We start from the raw sequence: 19686 nt of genomic DNA, 5'->3' as shown, positions 1-19686 counted from the left end.
ATATATATGCACATATATATACATATATATACACATATATATATATATATATATATACATATATATATATATATATATATATATATATATATTATATATATATACACACACACACACACACACAAACACATTACTGTTGCCACAATACATAAAATACAAATCAAAAAATTATCTGAAATCAATATTAGACTAAATCTATTTCACCAGACCACTGGTTTATTCAGTACTGTAAAGTGAACAACACTGAACTCTGTTAAAATTGAATCCTTATGCAAACCATATGTTGGGTGCATGGCAGTGTTTTAAAAATATTCATGCTGATTACAGCAAATAGAGCCATTTTTCAGAATATGTCTGCTTGCTAGGAATAATAAAGGAATAAGTCAATTCATCATAAGTAATAAATAATACATTTGTGCAAACGACTGTGCTGTAAACAAACTAGCATGTAGGAGCTTATTTTGCTCATTTAAAACATACTTTCTTTGACCTTCATATTAAAAAGATAAATTACAACAACTGTCAATACAAAAATACAGGTTTGTTTACTTCAATAGTGTGATGGGTGATTTAAATGACCTTAAATAGGGAAACGTTTGACAACTGTAGTAATATACAAAACTATAGTGCTCTGCTTAAAGCCCTATATCTAATTGATATTGTAAAAATTGTCCGTTTCACACTGTAAAGAGGTACTGGTATATAAAAACACCAAACAATTTTAACTCCAAAAAGAGAAAACGGGAAGAAAAGCAGATCAGCATTAACACCAAACCATACTAAAATGCAGAAGCAAAAAGGTTTGAAAGATTGCAGTGTTTATGGGTGACTTTCTACTAGCAGCAGGACTTCTTCTTAGCGTGGCTGTCTACTAGTGACACGGTTTTCTCTTTTTCTCTGTCCTCTCGATCTTTCAGAACTCTAACAGAGAGAAAAAAGTAGCACTTATAAGGTGCAGTACAACCAAAATAAAATTGTACTGAGAATGACCTGGCTGTTTATGCAGCTGCATACGCTATTGATATTGAGAATTGTTATGCCAGAAGTCTGTTCATGTGCTAAAGCATATTGCACTCAAAACTGGAATACACTGGTGAAATGTTATTGAAAAACTTTCAATAATACTGCCTGAATTAACACATAATAGTCAGGGTTATTGGTTTTTATTGCGTTAGAATTATAAAGTGTTGTTTTAGCATTATTCAAATACTATTACAGTATTTATCAGTATTTTAAATGTGTATTTTTTTAATTTTTTATGCCTTTGTAATTTTTATTTAATTCGATAATCGCTTACATTAATTAATTTCAGTTTTAGTTGTAGTAATTTTAGTCCTTCAACTTAAACTTATTTCAGTTACTTGCCAAGGCAACAATTCTGTCATCTAATATTTATATTTTATTTCAGCTTTATTTCAATAACCAAAAAAAGAGTTTGAAGAGTTTTAGTTAAAGGGGTCATATGATACGATTACACCAAATACACCGAATAATGTTATTATTATTAGGGCTGTCAAATGATTAATCACGATTAATCACATCCAAAATAAAAGTTTTGTTTACATAATATATGTGTGTATACTGTGTATATTTATTATGTATATATAAATACACACACATGCATGTATATATTTAAGAAGAATATGTTATGTTTATATATTAAATATATTTATATATAATATAAAATATAAGAATATAAATATATAAATGTATATACATGTAAATATTTTCTAAATATATAATTTATGTGTGTGTATGTATATATACATAATAAATATACCCTGTACACATACATATATTATGTAAACAAAACTTTTATTTTGGATGTGATTAATCGTGATTAATCATACCACATCAATAACAACACAATTTTTTTTGCAACGTCATATGACCCCTTTAATAACAACACAAGAACAGATGTGCTTACAAGGTACAAGCTACTACAATAGTGCTTAAAAAAGCACTAAGGTTGGTGGCGTAAAATGTTTGAAAGGTATTGAGTTTTGTTTAAGGAATTGCAGCAATACAGTTCTTGGCCAGATTAAACTGCAAAGAAGACCAACATATATACTTTTATACTTGTAGGCTAAAATCTGCTGTGCATGTGTTCAAAAGCACTCTTCTGTATACTCAGTAGAACTCAGTCAGAAAATAAATTGGTTAACAACCTCTTACCTTGCCATGTGAATCATGGACTCGGTCACATTGTTGCTTGAAAAAGCACTGCACTCATAGAAAATTAACTGAAAGTCCTGAAAGAGTGAAAAGAAAATGGCAAAATAATGTACTTTTAGAATAATGAGTTATTCTTACTGTATGTCGCTCAGTATGGTTTTTTATCTGCTGAGTTCATGCAACAGTAACGGACAGGAAGCCACATATTGCATCTTCATTGTAACTACACATGTAAAGGACAGAAAACTTCCTCACGTGTCCGACACAGCCGAATACTCATTCAGCCCTGAGTCAGTTCTTCTGCTTGTTCATTTCAAGACCACCATGCTTAAAAAGTTTATTTGTGATCCATTAGTGCCACTCCAGGGCCCAGATTCACTCACCTTGGCTAATTTCTCAGCAAATCCCAATGGAACCTCTCTCTGTCCGTCTAGATCCGTCTTGTTCCCCAGGAGCATGATGGGAATGTCCTCACCTGCTCCCTCCTGTAAGATGGAGAAAGATAAACACTTCCAACTAATGTATATTTTCCAAAGGTGTATGTGTACATAAGTCTAAATATTATCATTTACTCAAAAGAAAAGTGGATAAGAATCACTCACCTGCACGCTGACCAGCCACTGTCTCACTGCTGTGAAAGTCTGCTCATTAGTGATGTCATACACCACTACCACACCATCAGCCTTGCGAAAAAACTGCTTGGTGATGCTGCGATACCTGCAATCCCCAGAATGAAACCATCTCTAGCATTCACTTCTTTTTCCAGTTAGAAGACACAACATAGCAATCAGTCGACACTCATTAAGAATGATTAATTAACTGTCAATCTAATAAAACTTCAATAAAACATCACTCACCTTTCCTGTCCTGCTGTGTCCCACATTTGCAAGGCTACCTGGCTGTTGTCCACTGTCAGAGTCTTCACACTGTAGTCAATACCTGCACACGTCAAGACATGAAAGTCAGTCTGAAGGAAAAAAAAAAGTGTCTGCCATTTAATATTTTCATGCTTTTGTTTCCATCCCAGAAGAAGCTACATACATACAAGTCCTGACTAAAGGCCAGACAGAATTGATTTGTGGTATCAGTCAATACCAAGTTATTTGTTTAAAACCAGCTAAATATAGGAACCATGCAAATGGACACACTTTATGTTACTTTATGTTTAACTTTTCAATTATATGCACAGATTCTTTGCTAACAAAATGGGCCAAAAAGTACTGTGGTATTACATTTTTTTTTTTTTGTACCATGGTATACTTTTAGGTACCATGTACATACTGTAGTGCATGAATATAGTAATGTTCAGTGTCATAGTAGAGAAATAGTATTGACTGAGTTAAAATCTGAACCTTGTGTGAGACTAAATATTGTTTAACAGAGTTACTATCATCAGCATGTGGAGAAATAACAGACTCAACAACACAGCGTCAAATTGTGATCATCCTGTGGACTCACACCCAAAGACAGCTTTGGAGCAGCATGATGGAAATTTTCATTTTGGGTGAACAAATGCCTTAAAATTGAGGCTGATCAGGTTAAATAAATATGTAAAGGAAGGCTACTTACCTACAGTAGCACATGTACCAGAGTGGAAACAGTTGTCACAGAAGCGACGTAGAAGAGATGTTTTTCCCACACTAGAATTCCCCACCAGAACAATCTTAAACAGACGATCTGGACCTGAACTGGCCCCTTCCTCCTAGAAAAAGACAAAATGATTAGGAAAGAGGAAAAAAAGCATTAGTCAGCAGGATACATGTGTCCCAAATGCTTATATTTTTTACTAAAGTTCCAAATCGTTCATTTTAGGTTCCCTGAAAGCCTTTCAGTGAACAGCTCTTAAAAGAACTATTTTTGATCTTAGTGTGCGGAACATTTCAATAATGTCAAGAACTTTATTCCACTATATAGAACCTTGGAAATGTTCCATGGATGTTAGAGGTTCCTCATTGATGGCAATCAAGAACCATTATTTTGAGAGTGTAGTCATTTTGAAACCTCAACAAATGTGTGAAGTTCCGACCAAATCAATTGGTTTTCTCACCGAGTGGACCATCTCTTTGCCCACAGGCTGTCCCCTGGGTGAGGTCGGTGTGGGTGCGACTCCTGGAGGAGGTGAAACAGAAGTCGGAGTGCTGGTTGTGGGGTAAATATTGCTCATCTGGAGGTCCATGTCCTCCTCCAACTCCTCATCTTCACTCCATTCTCTGAGCTGGGTCTGATAACCCTGTTGAAGGAGTTGAGGAAGATGGTCCTCCTCGATGGAGATGATCCTCTGGAGCTGGTGTTTTGATGGAGGTCGTCTATCTACCATGTCCTCCAGGTCCATACTGTGCCCATTTACACCAATCATGTTCTTCCGCTTAGACTGTGGCAGAACCTCTTCATCCTCATCACTGGAGAAGACAACAGCCACATGCATGCTTATTTATACACTCAGCAATATGGAGTACTACCTTTTTGGATTACTCAGACCATAACACGAAAGCATCTCATTGATGTCTTCACAATAAGCTTTGATTAAACTCAAGTCTAAAATGACTAGCTCTTTTATCTTAGGAGAGTCAGACCTTTTAGATTTTGCAGATTCATTGTATCTTTTCATCTTGAGTACCGTTGAGTGTACAGATGGCATTTTCACACATCCTTACCTCTTAAATGACTGCTTCCGCTCAGAGTGCTTCATAGTAATTGATTCAGACCTCTGTTTCCATGAGAGTTTTGCAGCAGTAGTATTTGGTTTCTGAAAGGCAGAAAACGATGATTTGAAATTGACTGAAATCGTTAAAATGCAGGATCAGTATTCAGTTCAAAGTCTTATACGACGTCCATAAGAACCTACTTGATAGCACATGTCTCTTTCATCTCTTAAGTGTTTGTTCATTTCTCTAGGAGGAATAAAACGGAACACATGTGGAATCTGGGATAACACAAAGACATGCCCCTTTATTTATACTGTACTGTAATTATTTCTTACCTTAGCAAATCAAGCTGCTTGAGAAGACTTGATCTCTCTCTCTGCAGACTTTCTGTAACTCTATAAATCTCCCTGGAGAAAACACAAACTCTTTTAATGATAATGTGTTTGGCAGCAGGACTAACAACACATCAAACAAGGGACAAAATGTACTATTTAACTGAACAACCATTAAGAAATACCAGCTTTCCAAAAATAAAAAAATACATAAATGAATACTTTTTTTATTATTAAATGTAATGGGAAATAAACTGTGATATATAACTTATAATCATAAAAAATTAAATACAGTAATGAGAATAAGGGAGAAAATAATGAAAAATAAATAATGCCAAAAAAAAAAATTGTCAGTAATGGTGATTTTAAAAATAGTCATGAAAGTAATAGTATAAGATAGACTTGATTCTATTTATCCAATATATATATTCTGATGTGTGTAATGTGGAAATGTGACCCTGATATGCTTTGAACAGTGTAAAATTCATGTTTTAACAATAAAAAAGACATTAAATTATATTAAATTGTATTGTATTGTATTACATTAAATCATATATTATATTATACAGTATTATATTATATTATATACCCGTATATATATATATATTCTGAGCATAAAATATATATATATATATATATATATATATATATATATATATATATATATTCTGAGCATAAATTACTGCATATACACAATATCCAAAAAACAAAAAATCAATAAAATATATAATACACATACATAGCACTAACTGTCACATCTTCCTCACATCTCTCTCTCCTCGTGCAGGCGCGAGGCCTGTTCCTGCAGAAGCATGAGTTGCTCCTGGGCCAGACTCAGCTCCTGGGTGGTGTGCTCCAGCTCACGGCCCAAGTCCTCATTATACTGCTTTAGTTTAACATTCTCCACAGCCGTCTCCCGCTGCTCGCTGTGCAGCTCTCGACACTGATGCTCCAGCTGACCCACATGAAACAATCAACACATAAGCTATCATAAAACTAACTGAAGAAAAACAAGCTCTTTGAAACAAATCGTGCTGGATAACATGACCATCATGTTTTACACAAATGTGTGGCCTCCATGCCAGCCATGTATATTTACACCACTATCCTTGGACGGATGGCCTTGGAAGTGTTATTGTGAGTGTTTGGCTAGGACAATGTGAGAGAAAGAATTGATAAAGAAAGCTCTTACACTCATGCTATGCTGCTAAATATAGACAAAATAGGACACAATAACACAATCAAGCATACAGCACCACACTTCAGCTCCTCGCAGCAGAAAAGCAGTTCTGCTTGCTTTTTGCACAAAGTTGCATTGCAGCAAAGAGCACAATAAAGGAACTAATTTGCTTTAGCTGTTCACAAATGCGAAGAGAAGAAAATGAGGCTTGTAATGACAGAGGCAAAGGAGGCATTAAGACTTTGTTACTTTCTGTTCATTTCTGCATGCAAAGGCTTTGCTCGGCTTTGTCTATTGTGTGTATAGATCAGCATCTATTTTTGTGTGCGTCAGCACTGTCAGATGTGGTTTTCTAAAACTTGAACACAAATTTTCAGCAAACGATCTACACCTCCCGATTATGTTAAACAATCTGAGAGTAATACAAGAGAAACTTCTGATCATTAAGACTTATATTTGAGTAAAAGTCCTTAATATGTAGATGTTAGTTTGTTCTTGAGCTCAAGTTACAGCCTTTTCTTGATCTTTCACTATGACTAAAACCCTTACAGGAAATGATCTCACTCTCTGAATAATACTTATCTAAACATCTTTAAATTAAATATTAAATAATAATAATAAATTAAATAATTTACTACAGTTGATTGTCACAAAATTAATTATTCAAATAGTTAATAGGTGTGCAATGTCTTCAGAATTATTACTAGTTAAACTGGTTTAGTGACAAGCAAAGGAACTTGTTGTGACCCACCCGTTTCTGTTTGTTAGAAAGAATTTCCAGCTCTTTCTCTTTGGTGGAAAGCTGATGCTCCAAGTCCTGACTGCGAGACAAGAACCGCTCAGAATCCTGGAGAATATACAGATCACATGACCCATACAATTTACAATGGTACATAGCAACAGTTAGTGTTTCTAATGTAAAATCATAAATGATAAATCATTAATCACATATGAGATTGCTAGTGTAAGAACCTTTCACAATCGTTTTTGTTATTTTAGTTGGTTTTGATATTGACAGTGAGTGTTCTGGGTGATTCGTTCTTGGCCCAACAAAAAATATCCCTTTCTTAAATTTCGATTATATTCTGGTCTCTACATATGACTTTCAATGAAAGTCTATGAGACCCCCACCCCACACCACCTTTTAATAGTCCTTCGTTAGGTTTAATTAAGTACACAATTTGAGGTCCATGGTAACACTCAAGGTTTGGAATTTGTTCAAATGACCAACTGTAATAATTGTTTCACCTCTAAAAGTATCCTGTCTTTCTCATTCTTGATCTGTTGCTCCATTTCTTCATACAGCCTCTGGATTTCATCATCATGTGTCGCCGCTTTCCTACGAAAGATGTCAGGATCACTCAAAAAGCTTTTAAGTCACTTAGTCATTTAAAAGAATGAAACACTATTCATTGGGTACATGGAACAGACGTCATTCAAAAAGCATTTATTCTCTGCCAGTTGATTCAGAAGCGATTTATCTTTTGTTAATTTATTCCAGTGCCTTTATTAAATGTTTTGGTTTTTTTTTGGTTTGCTAGGAGACAATATTAAAGTTAGATACAAATCAGGTGACAAAGGCACAGTAGACATAACCATCAAGCCTCAATACATGCACAAAAAGAATAAATGTGGTATTTAATAAATTAAAGGGATACATACATTAGTAAATCAAGTGATGCTCATAATAATGTGAGCATGCATTACACATTATTTAAAGTTTTCATTATTTTTATTTTTTTTGCTTGTAATATATTCTTTAAATTTCAAAAGAATGCTGCAAACCTACCGTTCAGCACCAAAATCTAACCTTTGCTCATGCTCAAAATGGGATTCAAATAGTGGGCTGACACTCAAAAATGTATGAATGTCACTGCATAGATAACAAAATATCAAACCAAGTCCCATTTAGTTTGAAGGTAACACAAACACATTTTTCAAGCCAAAAAAAAAAAAAGGTTGCAAAAAGTATTTAAATGCTTTCTGATTTTGTGACCTTTTTGTAACATTATAGATGTCTCTACCATTACATCCTTTCAAAATTAAAACAACAATAATAAAAAAAAAATCTTACTGACCTTAGACTTAAAATAATAATAATAATAATAATATCTTACTGACCTTAGACTTCTAAATGGTACTAACCTTTATTTGTTTATTTAGTTTAACATCTTAATTGACATCTGACCTTTTAAGGGCCGTCTCCATCTCTTTCTTCTCCTGGTTGGCCTCTTTAATCTGATAAGTGACCCTGGCAAGAAACTCCTCAAAATTGGACAGGAGGTGAGGCTCGTCTTTTCTAAGCTGCACCCAAAGACTCCGCACCTCTCCTGGTCTGAGACATCAAAACACACTTACTGCATCATTTATCTCACCAAATGATTGTTTGGAGAGAGAAATAAATAAATAAAAAATGTGCTCCACTGTTAAAAATAACTATAAATGTCTGGCCACAGTCTGATAAATGCCAAACTCTAATTTTTACAAAAATCCTTTCAGTACAGTAACCTTGGTCTTGGAAATGCATTAATTCAGAATCATCTCAGTAAAGACATTCACTGTTGCAGAGAAAAGCTCATACTAGCAATAGGTCTCTTGAAAGGAAATGAAAATTACACATTTCTTTTACTGTATTTTGTGGGAATACAGTAAAAGAAAACAACAACAACAATGCTGCTTTTATCACACAGCAAAATGAAGCTGACTGTAAAAGAGATGCAATCAGAATCTAATCCAAACTGTCAGCTCCCCTTTGAAAAAGCAATAACCGTACACAAGGATTACAGTCAGTCAGAAGGATGAACTTTTATAATTGACGCCTTCCACCATCACCGTTTGCCTTTTAGGAGTGGTGGTATTTACTGAAAGTGCATCTGGTCATGTGTTACAAAAATGGGCTTAACGCACCATATGGTCAATGAGATGACAAGAACAGAACTTTATTAAAGTCCCTTGGTCTTATCAAATGTGCCGTGTCTTCCTTTGGGAATGTGCTGACGCTTTATTTAATTAATTAGTTACTTTATTTATTTAATACCATATCAGCAGCAATATATAATTAATATAATATTTATATATATATATATAAATATAAAAATGTAATAATATTTTTTCTAGGAAAATCTAGCAACTAAATACGCTTTTACAGTGTGATATTTGATAGAAAACCTACATTTTTCTCAAGAGAAGAAGAAAAAGGTCTGCTGTCTCTTACTATTGATTGGTTTCTGTTATATTTCTATTATATACATACAGTTTCTGATTATATTCTTATGCCTTTTCCATTTTGGTGTGAAGTCACATTTAAATTAAATCTAAATAATATTTTTATAATTGTGTTTTATAGCATAAAAACAGCATCTTAGTGTAGTTCCATGCCAGAATACTTCTAAGAATGTATAAATCATATAACTGAAATATTTAACAGCCTAAAAATGAATAATAAATATTAATTTTTAGGTTGTAATCTGATCTATACATTAGTGGAAATATTCTTGCATGGATCTGCACTACAATCACACTATCTGTTTCTGACTGAAATGACTCTCACTCTTCAAAGATGTTGCTTGCCCCCAGGTTCTCCATTAGCATACAGAAGTGTTTCTCCTCATCATCCTCTCCCCTGCTGAGTCTCTCCTCCCATTGGCTCTCGTAGAGCACTTCCGGAGTCTTTCCTGAGACCGGCTCCTCGTCTGCATGTGGATCTACTGACACCACACCTGGACCAAACATAAATTCACCTGAATGGGAGACATAAATACATTAGCAAACTTTTAAATGATACAGACGGCACAAAAAACAACGTACAATATCAATCATATGTTTCAATAATCTTTTTTTTTTTCTAAATGCTGTATAGATTCAAATGCAAACGCACTAAAGCCAGAGGAGAACTCCTCAAAGGTCAGATATCCGTTGGCATCTGCGTCCAGAGTATCAAAGACGTTCTCAAGTTCCTCAGCACTCAGAGGAAGCTCTCCATTTAACCTCTACAACACATGACAAATGATACAGACATGTTATGAAAAGCATATTGCATCACCTGAAAATAAGCAAATGTTATATATATATATATATATATATATATATATATATATATACACACACACACACACACACACACACACACACACACACTGTACATACACACATATGTACTGTATATATTACACACATATACAGTATATATATATATATATATATATATACACACACATATATAGAAACAAAAATATACACACACACACACACACACATATACATATATATATATATATATATAAAAAAAAAAAAATATCATAAACATATTACACATACAAAAATACATACACAAAAACATATACATATAAATATACATAAACATAAACATACTGAGCTTTTTACATATATACATATATATATACATATATATATCTTTTGCCAGGTTATATAAGAGTCAGGTCTCAAACTAGGTTGACGTGTGACACCTTTAAAATCACTCAGGCTGTAGATTTCAGTGATCAATCCAGTTAACACACAGTAAGAACGCTACCACTCTTAGAGAGCAAATAACACACCCTGTGTGGGAACCTGACACATGTTTGCTCAGATATACTCTGGGATCAGATGTCCCATAAAACACTACATACTGTATAATTCTATGTGTGACTTTAGCGTGGACTTTTGGTTTTTCTGTACTTGTAAAAGTCAGTTGTAAAAGCTAACAAACATGTGAAAACATTTGCGTAAAAATGAGCACAAACTGCGAGCCATCACCCAGTTCCTCGGGTAAACCAAAGTGACAGCTTCTAAAAACAGTAATAAAACTCCTCCTGTGGGTTTTTTGACAGCCGAAGGTTTAGAAAATGCAGCTCTTTGAAACCCCAATAGTTTTGTCAGCATTTTCTGCCAGACCAACATGTGGTGGACCCATGATGCAAGTTACTTTGCCAAAGACGTAAATGTTTTGTCACAGTCTTTACAATATCATATATACAATCATTTAAAAGATTTAAATATGTATGGATTTAAAGGATATATTTAATCCAAATGGATTGAAATAACAAAAGGCATCATTTAAATATAAATGAGGAACCAATGTTTATTAATGCTTTTTCTACAGACACTGGATCAAAGGTGTGATGCTTTTGAAAAAGGCTCTTCAGAGAAAAGCCCGAGAACCAGACTTCAAAGGAAACCTGTGCAATGAATGGAAAATCTAAGAGGTGATCGAATCTGCACAATAATACAACTGAAGTGGTGGTTTCAAAATGCCCACCACAATTTTAGGATGGTCTCACAAGCTCCTCCGATTGTGACACTCCACAAAAAGAGGCTGTACTGAAGATTTATATTTCATATAAATCAACCACATTTATGGATGACTGATGGATCTCACACACACTATGACCAATTGGTGGAATTGAAAATAAATAAACAAAACATGGGCTATTGAATTATTACTGTAGTAATGTATGTAGATATTTGCATGACTATTTTACAAGTCCACAAAAAAAGTCATTTAAAAAAAAATACATAAAAATAAATATATGAAAAAAAAAATTGTATAAACAAATTTTGCAGGAAAAAAAAAACATAACATACGGTTATGTTAGTTCACATACTGTAGACCTTGCAGAAAGAGCAAAATGTTAATTATTTTACCAAAATAAGAAGGATCATATATATTCATTTAAATACGTGATTAAAAAAAATTATAATAATTACATAGTGATAAAATTCCCTCCCAAGGAGCAACTTTTAGATGATCAAATATTTTAGAGCTTAAAATAATTAGAAAAATATTTATTCACTATATATTAATTTTTTACTGAAAATTACAATTAAAAAAAAAAAATCCTAATATTTTCAGGTTTTTCATGACACTGGGGGAAAAACAAGCATGTTGTACTAACTTTACTTTTTCACAATAAAGTGCCAACTAGATATTTAACAAACCATGCCTTTAATTTTTGTAGATGATACAATGCCAGGACGACCAGACATTTTGAGGGGTTTTCATACTTCTTTACCAATAAAACTCCAGGCCTAATGACAAATCACATAAACGCCCTTCCCAACAACCTTACCTGCATGTCCCGTCGTGTAATGAAGCCTTTGCCCTCAATGTCACAAATCTGGAAGAACTCTCTGGTCTTCTCAAGCACAGCACTGCAGTCACTTTCACTTGGTGTCCCCTGTCTGTCTTCTCCTCTACGATGGGACGCCCGGTCCACCTTAGAGCCACAGGTGCTGGAGAAAGACGCCATGCCGTCCACGTGTGTGTGTGTGTGTGTGTTAGTGTGTGCGCATGTATGTGTGTGTGAACTCCACTCTCCTCACATGGGTCAGCCCTTGACAGAAGAGAAGAGAGAACAAAGCTTTTGAGTTACACCACATCACATCCTCTTAGCCATCTCTTAGCAACCATCTCTTTAATTAGCAACCACCTCTTTCAACCACAGAGAGATCTGCTAGGGATAGGGATATATACTACTGTTCGAAAGTTTGGAGTCATTAAAATCTTATTTATGATTTTTTTTTATTTTTTTTTAATCAAAACTTTTGCTTTTATTCTGCAAAAGTGCATTAAACTGATCAGAAGTACAGTAAAAAATAGCTTTCTATTAATCAAAAATCATATTACTGTTCTTATTTATTTATTTATACATATTTGCACTTAAGAAATTTCTTTTAAAAATAAATTATGGTAGGTAAACTATATGAGTGTTTCTATGTAGTTGCTAAAGTGTGACCGTTGCAGTGGGGGGAATATTTATTTGATCCCCTGCTGATTTTGTAAGTTTGCCCACTTACAGAGAAATGAATGGTCTGTAATTTTTATGGTAGGTTTATTTCAACAGACTACCAACCAAAAAAAAAAAAAAAAAAAAAAAAAAAAAAAAAAAAAAAACATAAAAATTATATAAAATTATTTGCATTTAAGTGAGTGAAATAAGTATTTGATCCCCTACCAACCAGCAAGAATTCTGGCTTCCACAGATTGGTCATGTGCCCATGTGGTACACAGATTAGTCCTGTCACTTTAAGAAGTTACTCCTAATGTCAGCTCGTTAGATGTATAAGACACCTGTCCACACAATCTGTATCTTCCATTCCAACCTCTCACACCACCATGGGCAAGACCAAAGAGCTGTCAAAGGAGGTCAGAGACAAGATTGTAGATCTGCACAAGGCTTGAATGCGCTACAAGGCCATCAGCAAGAAGCATGGTGAGGAGGAGACAACTGTTGATCAAAAAATTTACAAATGAAACAAATACAAAACAACCAATAATAAAAAACAATCAGAATCCCTGTGTAAGATCTTGCCTCATGGGGTAAAGATGATCATGAGAAAGGTGAGGGATAAGCCCCAAACTACTACCATAGAAATAGGAGCACAGAGGATGCAGTATGCACAGTGGACTCACACACATGGACAATAACAACACATATGTACGGATGTTGTTTGTTGACTTCAGCTCAGCATTTAACAATGTCATTCCCTCCAAGCTGACCACAAAACTTGGAGACCTGGACATTAACACCTCCCTCTGCAACTGGATTATGGACTTTCTGATAGGTCAGGCCACACCTGGTCCACCACCATCACACTCCACACCGGCGTACCACAGGGCTGTGTGCTGAGCCCATTCCTCTACTCCCTGTACACCCACGACTGCAAACCCATACAACAACAAAAACTCCATCATTAAGTTTACAGATGACACCACGGTGGTTGGCCTCATCAGAGACAACAATGAGACTGCCTAAAGGGAGGAGGTACAGCACCTGGCCGCATGGTGCGCTGACGACAACCTGCTCCTTAACACCATTAAGACAAAGGAGCTCATTGTGGACTTCAGGAAGAAGAAAGGAAGCACGCATGACCCCATCCACATTAACGGGGTGGTTGTTGAACATGTCTCCAGCTTCAAGTTACTGGGAACCACCATCTTGGAGGACCTGTCCTGGACCACAAACACCTCCAGCCTGGTCAAGAAGGCTCACCAGCGCCTCTTCTTCCTCAGGACACTGAAGAAGAACAAGCTGTCTTCAGCCATCCTGGTGAACTTTTACCGGTGTGCAATCGAGAGCATCCTGACCAGTTGTATCACAGTATGGTATGGGAACTGCTCAGTTGCTGACCGCAAGGCACTGCAGAGGGTGGTGAAAACCGCCCAACGCATCACAGAGACACCACTTCCTGCTATTGAGGACATCCATAGAAAACGCTGTCTACGTCGAGCTCGCAGCATTCTTAAGGACTCCTCTCACCCTGACCATAGACTGTTTAACCTCCTGCCCTCTCGGAGGTGCTTCAGGAGCCTCTGGACAAGGACCAGCATATTCAGAAACAGCTTTTTCCCTACTGCTGTCTCCTTACTGAATTCTGCCCTCTGACATGCATGACAATGACACGAAACATAACGCCAAGGCAACAAAGGAGTGGCTCAAGAAGAAGCACATTAACCCTTAATCAGCCCTTGGGGTCCAGCTGACTATTTGAATTTTACTTACTTTTTAAAAATTGTTCCCTTCATCGCAGGGGCATGAAATTCTGTGACTTTTCCTAAATAATCTACTGTATCTAAACACACACACACAAAATATGGACTTTATTTGGCTGTTCTAAAAAAGGTGTGCAAAAAAAATTTAAAATTACAGTTTAAGGTCCTTGGGGTCAAAGTGACCCCAAATTGAAAATGAATGGGAAAAGTGAAAAATAAATGTTTGTCATTTGTCAAAAAAAGTAGTAAACCCAGTATAAATCTGTAATGTTTTACATTTTTATAAAGGCCTGGATCTAGAGCACAAATACAAATTGGAACAAACATTCTATCTCATGCACACACAAACACACACTTGTGTGCAATGGAGAGCATTTTTATAGAAATTGGCATATAAAATCAGCAAATCTGGCATAAATATGAAAATTTCCACTCATAAGAGAGAGAGAGAGAGAGAGAGGATAGAGAGAGAGAGAGAGAGAGAGAGAGAGAGAGAGAGAGAGAGAGATTTCTGCAGATTTATTTAACATAATCTGCATAAGTAGACATGAAGAAAAATGGACTTGAAAATGAACTGAAAAATGAATGAGTCCCTATGGATCTATGCTGGATATATGTGATCATTGCACTTTCTTTCTATAACTGTAATTCCTAAAGGTTTTCCTCTAACCTGCAGATGGCAGTATTCTATCCCTAACACTTGGGCCAACTTCCAGAAACCTGTTATATTAAATTTAGGTCATCATTAAAGTGATTTTTCATAAGCCAATTTCATGGCGTAGTTGAATAATTGTGCAGTAAATAGGTAAAATACTACCAAATATCCACAAAAACACAGCATAAATGTATAGATGAGAAGTATATATATATATATATATATATATATATATATATATATATATATATATATATATATATATATATATATATATATATATATATAGATAGATAGATAGATAGATAGATAGATAGACCTTAAGGATTTGGAGAGGATCTGTAAAGAGGAGTGGATCAAAATCCCTGCAAAAGTTAGGGGTATATCTGACCCCAAGGACCAAAAACGTAAACCCTTCTTAAGGGTCGATTGAGGGTTAAGGTCATTGAGTGGCCTTGCCAGTCTCCAGACCTCAATCCTATAGAAAATCTGTGGAGGGAGCTGAATCTTCAAGTTTCCAAGCGACAGCCAAGAAACCTTAAGGATTTGGAGAGGATCTGTAAAGAGGAGTGGATCAAAATCCCTCCTGAGATGTGAGCAAACCTGGTGACCAACTACAAAAAAAACCTTACCTCTGTGCTTGCCAACTGCACCAAGTACCAAGTCATGTTTTGATTGGGGACCAAATACTTATTTCACTCACTGAAATGCAAATCAATTTCTAACCTTTATATAATGTTTTTTCTGGATTTTTTTTTTGGTTGGTATTCTGTCTCTATATGTTAGAATAAACCTACTGTAACAATTACAAACCCTTGATTTCTTTCTAAGTGGGAAAACTTACAAAATCAGCAGGGGATCAAATAAATATTTCCCCCACTGTTACATGTTGCCATGCTGTAGTTTAGTGGGCCAAGTCACATAATCCCACCTCAACATGATATTCTAGTCCCTAGTATGTCTCGGTCCTTAGACAGCAGGTAGGATAAAGTCAGCTGTGACCATAGATGTAATCTCAAAAACCATATTTGAATGACAAATAATTGTAAGAAGAAAGATTCCTCTAAGTCCCTTAGTCACTAACAACTTCAAAAAATGCTAAGCAGCTTGGTAAGGAACTTTGATGCAAAATGAAGCAAGCAGATGAAACAGAAGAAATAAATAAATTCATGATAATGATCGCAGCTTTGGGTTTCTTGGCAGATGTGTTGATTAAACTTTTTGTTTACATGTCAGAAAAGCCTGAATGTGTGCAATATTGCTTTCCTTTATCTAAGAAGAAAAATCGAACTTACTTTGCATTTCTGGTGCACACAAGTAATTTCAAAGTTTGTAAAGCCCATTAGACCACAAAGCTTCACATCTCACTGACAACTTTCTGTGTCAGCTCTTTGATTGCCTACAAATTGAGTTAATTGGCTGTAATATTGCAGGTAAGGTTTTGGAATGCGGTCGGCTATATCCTACAATTATGTTTAAAAATGTGCAGGCAAAAAATGTTTTGATGCTCATATTTTCAAGGTGGTCAAAGTCTCATGATAAGTTATCTAGGTTCCATATTGACTGAATATTTGTTTTTCCTATAAACTCACACAAGCAGTGAAACGGTGACAAGTGAAACTGTCCTTTATTTTGAAAAGCATGACATTATTTTTCAGCAAAATGTGAATTTTACAACAACAAAAAGTAAAGCTATATTTTAAGCTAACAAATATTAGAGGTAACTGTTTATTGTTTAATTTCAGTCCATAAATACTTTGAAATGAATCATTTAAATGACTAAAGATATATTAAATAATATGTCTGTGCCTGTACAATGTACTGTTACACTTGTAATGGATTTCTTTAGTACTATACATATCTATTCACTAAAAAAAAGGCTTCATGATGGGTTCTTAGTAAAAACTTATGTCATGCCTCTCCCAAATCAACACCTACAGACTAGTTGAGGCACTTGCATACAACATCTGAATTTCATCAGGGTCTTGTTGGGAAAAAGCCTACATACTTCATTCATTGGGTGCTTAAGAAATATTTATTTTTATTATCAATGTAGAAAACAGTTGCATGTGAAAAGCATGATTCATGTTTGTCAGGATGCTTTGATGAATAGAAGGAACAGTATTTGTTTTGAAATGGATATTTTTTGTAACAATATAAACATCTTTCTGTCATTTGTTTCATCTTTTCTGATTAAAAGTATTAATTTCTTTAAAAATCTAATCAATTTATGTAATAGGGGTTGATTAAGCTGAAAAACATTTGTTGTGAATTGTTTGTAAATTCTTTACTACATTTCAGGAAAATACAAATTGATCTTAGCCTGACCTAAGCCTCCCTCTGTGAACGACCTTCAGAAGGATTATCACTACTGCTTTGCATGAAAACTTTATCTTTGCTTCCATGTCAATAAAGAGAACAGTGTAGTGTGCCATGATGTTCAAACTGTTTAAGTGCATGGACAGACTTACTAGCTTCACGTAAATATCACATCTAAAAGCTGGACTGGAAATATGTACAAGAAGAACACTTTTACAAATAGGCACCATTTGCACTTCTGAACCAGCCTAACATTTTCTAACAAGACAGTTCACAATGTATTTGATCTGACAAATTATCTTTTGGACTGACAAGAAGTCTCTTAGGTTTCTACTTACAGTACTTCTACTAAAATATATAGGCTATCCCGGAATATTACAGCAAAAAGCATGACCTCATGCAAACATGTACATTTATACATTTGGCAGATGTTTTTATCCAAAGCAACATACAGTACATTTGAGGTATATAACCAGTAAAGGCTCCATCATCCTCACAACCCTACAGAGGATAAGCGGTTTGGCGAATGGCTGGATGTATTTACCACTAAACCTACTGGAATACTATCTGTGATTCTGAAGTTTAGTGCTAGTAGTAGTTTGCGTGTCACTGTAGATTCAACAAAGTTCTTAAACTATGCAAACAATTTGTTGTATCAAACCCCAAATGAAAAGCATTTCTTGTCAGTCCAGTTAGACTGCACCTACAATAGCTGAAGACAATGCTGCTTTGCTTAGTGAATCAACTCTTGAATAGTTTCTAAATGTAAGAGAACAAAACATCTATCACGTCACTAAATATACTGTTCTCGAAAGTCACTTAAAGTGAAATGTAATGTCAGGGCCAAAGACAAGGCGATACACTTTCACAGATGGACCATAGTGAAAAGAAAAGTTATTTACTGCATGAAAACAAACAATATGCAACTCTATAAGCAGCTGATGAAAACAGGAACACTTGTTTCCTCCTCTCAGTAGGAGACTCCTTCTTACACTTTCTTTCACACTTCCTGCTCTGAGTTGCCAAAGCACAAAACACAGAAATGGTCAAGTTAAACAGGCAGATCAAGGTCAAAAATATCAACCTTACTGTACCTTTAAACAGGCAGCCGCTGATGTTACTTCATAAAGTCCACCCATAAAGCGACAATCTCTTGTTGAAAAGTAGTGTTAAGAGTGAAGCTCTCCACAATGGACATTAAGTGCAAGCAAAGACTGAGAGTGAAGTTTAACTGAACGTGCAGAAGATTCTGAAGCTGGAGCTGCTCGCGCTAAGGACTCAGACTACAGAAAGCTGCCGACAAGTTTGATCAAACATTCACTTGTGCGCGTTCACAGAGAGGGACTCGCGTCCACGTGGACCTGCATCCGTCTGTTTCTATAGCAACAGAAGAACGCACGCGGAAGTTAGATTTAGATTTTAGATTTATTATTTTTTTTTTTTAGTTAAATCACAAAGAAGTACAATCCAAAAAGAACAAGTCAAATATAAGCCACTGTTGTACAGTTTAGAGTATGTGAAATAACGATTAACAACAATAACAACAAGGTGAACATGTAAAAAATAAAATATAAAACAAACAAACAAAAAACTAAATACGAAAATAAAGAGTATTATACATAAATAATTAATAAAATGACAAAGTAGTTAAGTGAATGAATTTAAATGGACGCATGGTGGAATAATAATAATAATAATGCACTATAAAATTATTAAAAACAAAGTTAAAATAATTAAATAATATATATATATATATAAAGTAAATATTAAAATATATATATATATAAATATATATAAATAATATATAATAAATATATAAATAATACCATACATAATACAACATTACACAGACCTGGTTAGATATCTAAAATAATAATGAAAAAAATGAG

The 19686-nt window shown here is 34.9% G+C and overlaps 1 protein-coding gene across 2 annotated transcripts; it reads right to left on the bottom strand.

Moving 5' to 3' along the window:
- Nucleotides 1–101: 101 nt before the first annotated feature.
- Nucleotides 102–19166, bottom strand: LOC109062802 (EF-hand calcium-binding domain-containing protein 4B-like). 2 transcript variants are annotated; one of them, XM_042775520.1, is made up of 18 exons: nucleotides 18892–19165; nucleotides 12401–12664; nucleotides 10210–10321; nucleotides 9883–10072; nucleotides 8521–8667; nucleotides 7581–7671; nucleotides 7084–7179; nucleotides 5920–6107; nucleotides 5156–5227; nucleotides 5021–5066; nucleotides 4830–4921; nucleotides 4223–4574; nucleotides 3745–3877; nucleotides 3033–3114; nucleotides 2778–2892; nucleotides 2559–2660; nucleotides 2176–2252; nucleotides 103–921 (listed from the first exon to the last, which is right to left on the bottom strand). In XM_042775520.1, the coding sequence occupies exons 2-18, from the start codon at nucleotides 12578–12580 to the stop codon at nucleotides 837–839; spliced, it is 2160 nt and encodes a 719-aa protein (XP_042631454.1). In that variant the 5' UTR covers nucleotides 12581–12664; nucleotides 18892–19165; the 3' UTR covers nucleotides 103–836. The 2 variants fall into 2 exon arrangements, with proteins under 2 accessions (XP_042631455.1, XP_042631454.1); XM_042775521.1 differs by lacking the exon at nucleotides 8521–8667 and having other exon boundaries at nucleotides 102–921; nucleotides 18892–19166.
- Between the last annotated feature and the right edge of the window lie 520 nt (nucleotides 19167–19686).

This window comes from Cyprinus carpio, chromosome A18 (genome assembly GCF_018340385.1).
Source record: "Cyprinus carpio isolate SPL01 chromosome A18, ASM1834038v1, whole genome shotgun sequence".
In the NCBI taxonomy this organism is placed as follows: domain Eukaryota; kingdom Metazoa; phylum Chordata; class Actinopteri; order Cypriniformes; family Cyprinidae; genus Cyprinus; species Cyprinus carpio.
The sequence above is the reverse complement of the archived record's forward strand: the minus strand, read 5'-3'. Positions and strand labels throughout refer to the sequence as shown.

Bases quoted from the DNA above. Each gene is read 5' to 3' on its own strand.
- LOC109062802 (XM_042775520.1), bottom strand. From the start codon at position 12,580: ATGGCGTCTTTCTCCAGCACCTGTGGCTCTAAGGTGGACCGGGCGTCC. The intron at 7,672-8,520 runs GTCAGATGTCAA...CATCTTTCGTAG, and splicing joins ATGGAGACGGCCCTTAAAAG to GAAAGCGGCGACACATGATG. The intron at 4,575-4,829 runs GTAAGGATGTGT...TGTCTTCTCCAG, and splicing joins CGGAAGCAGTCATTTAAGAG to TGATGAGGATGAAGAGGTTC.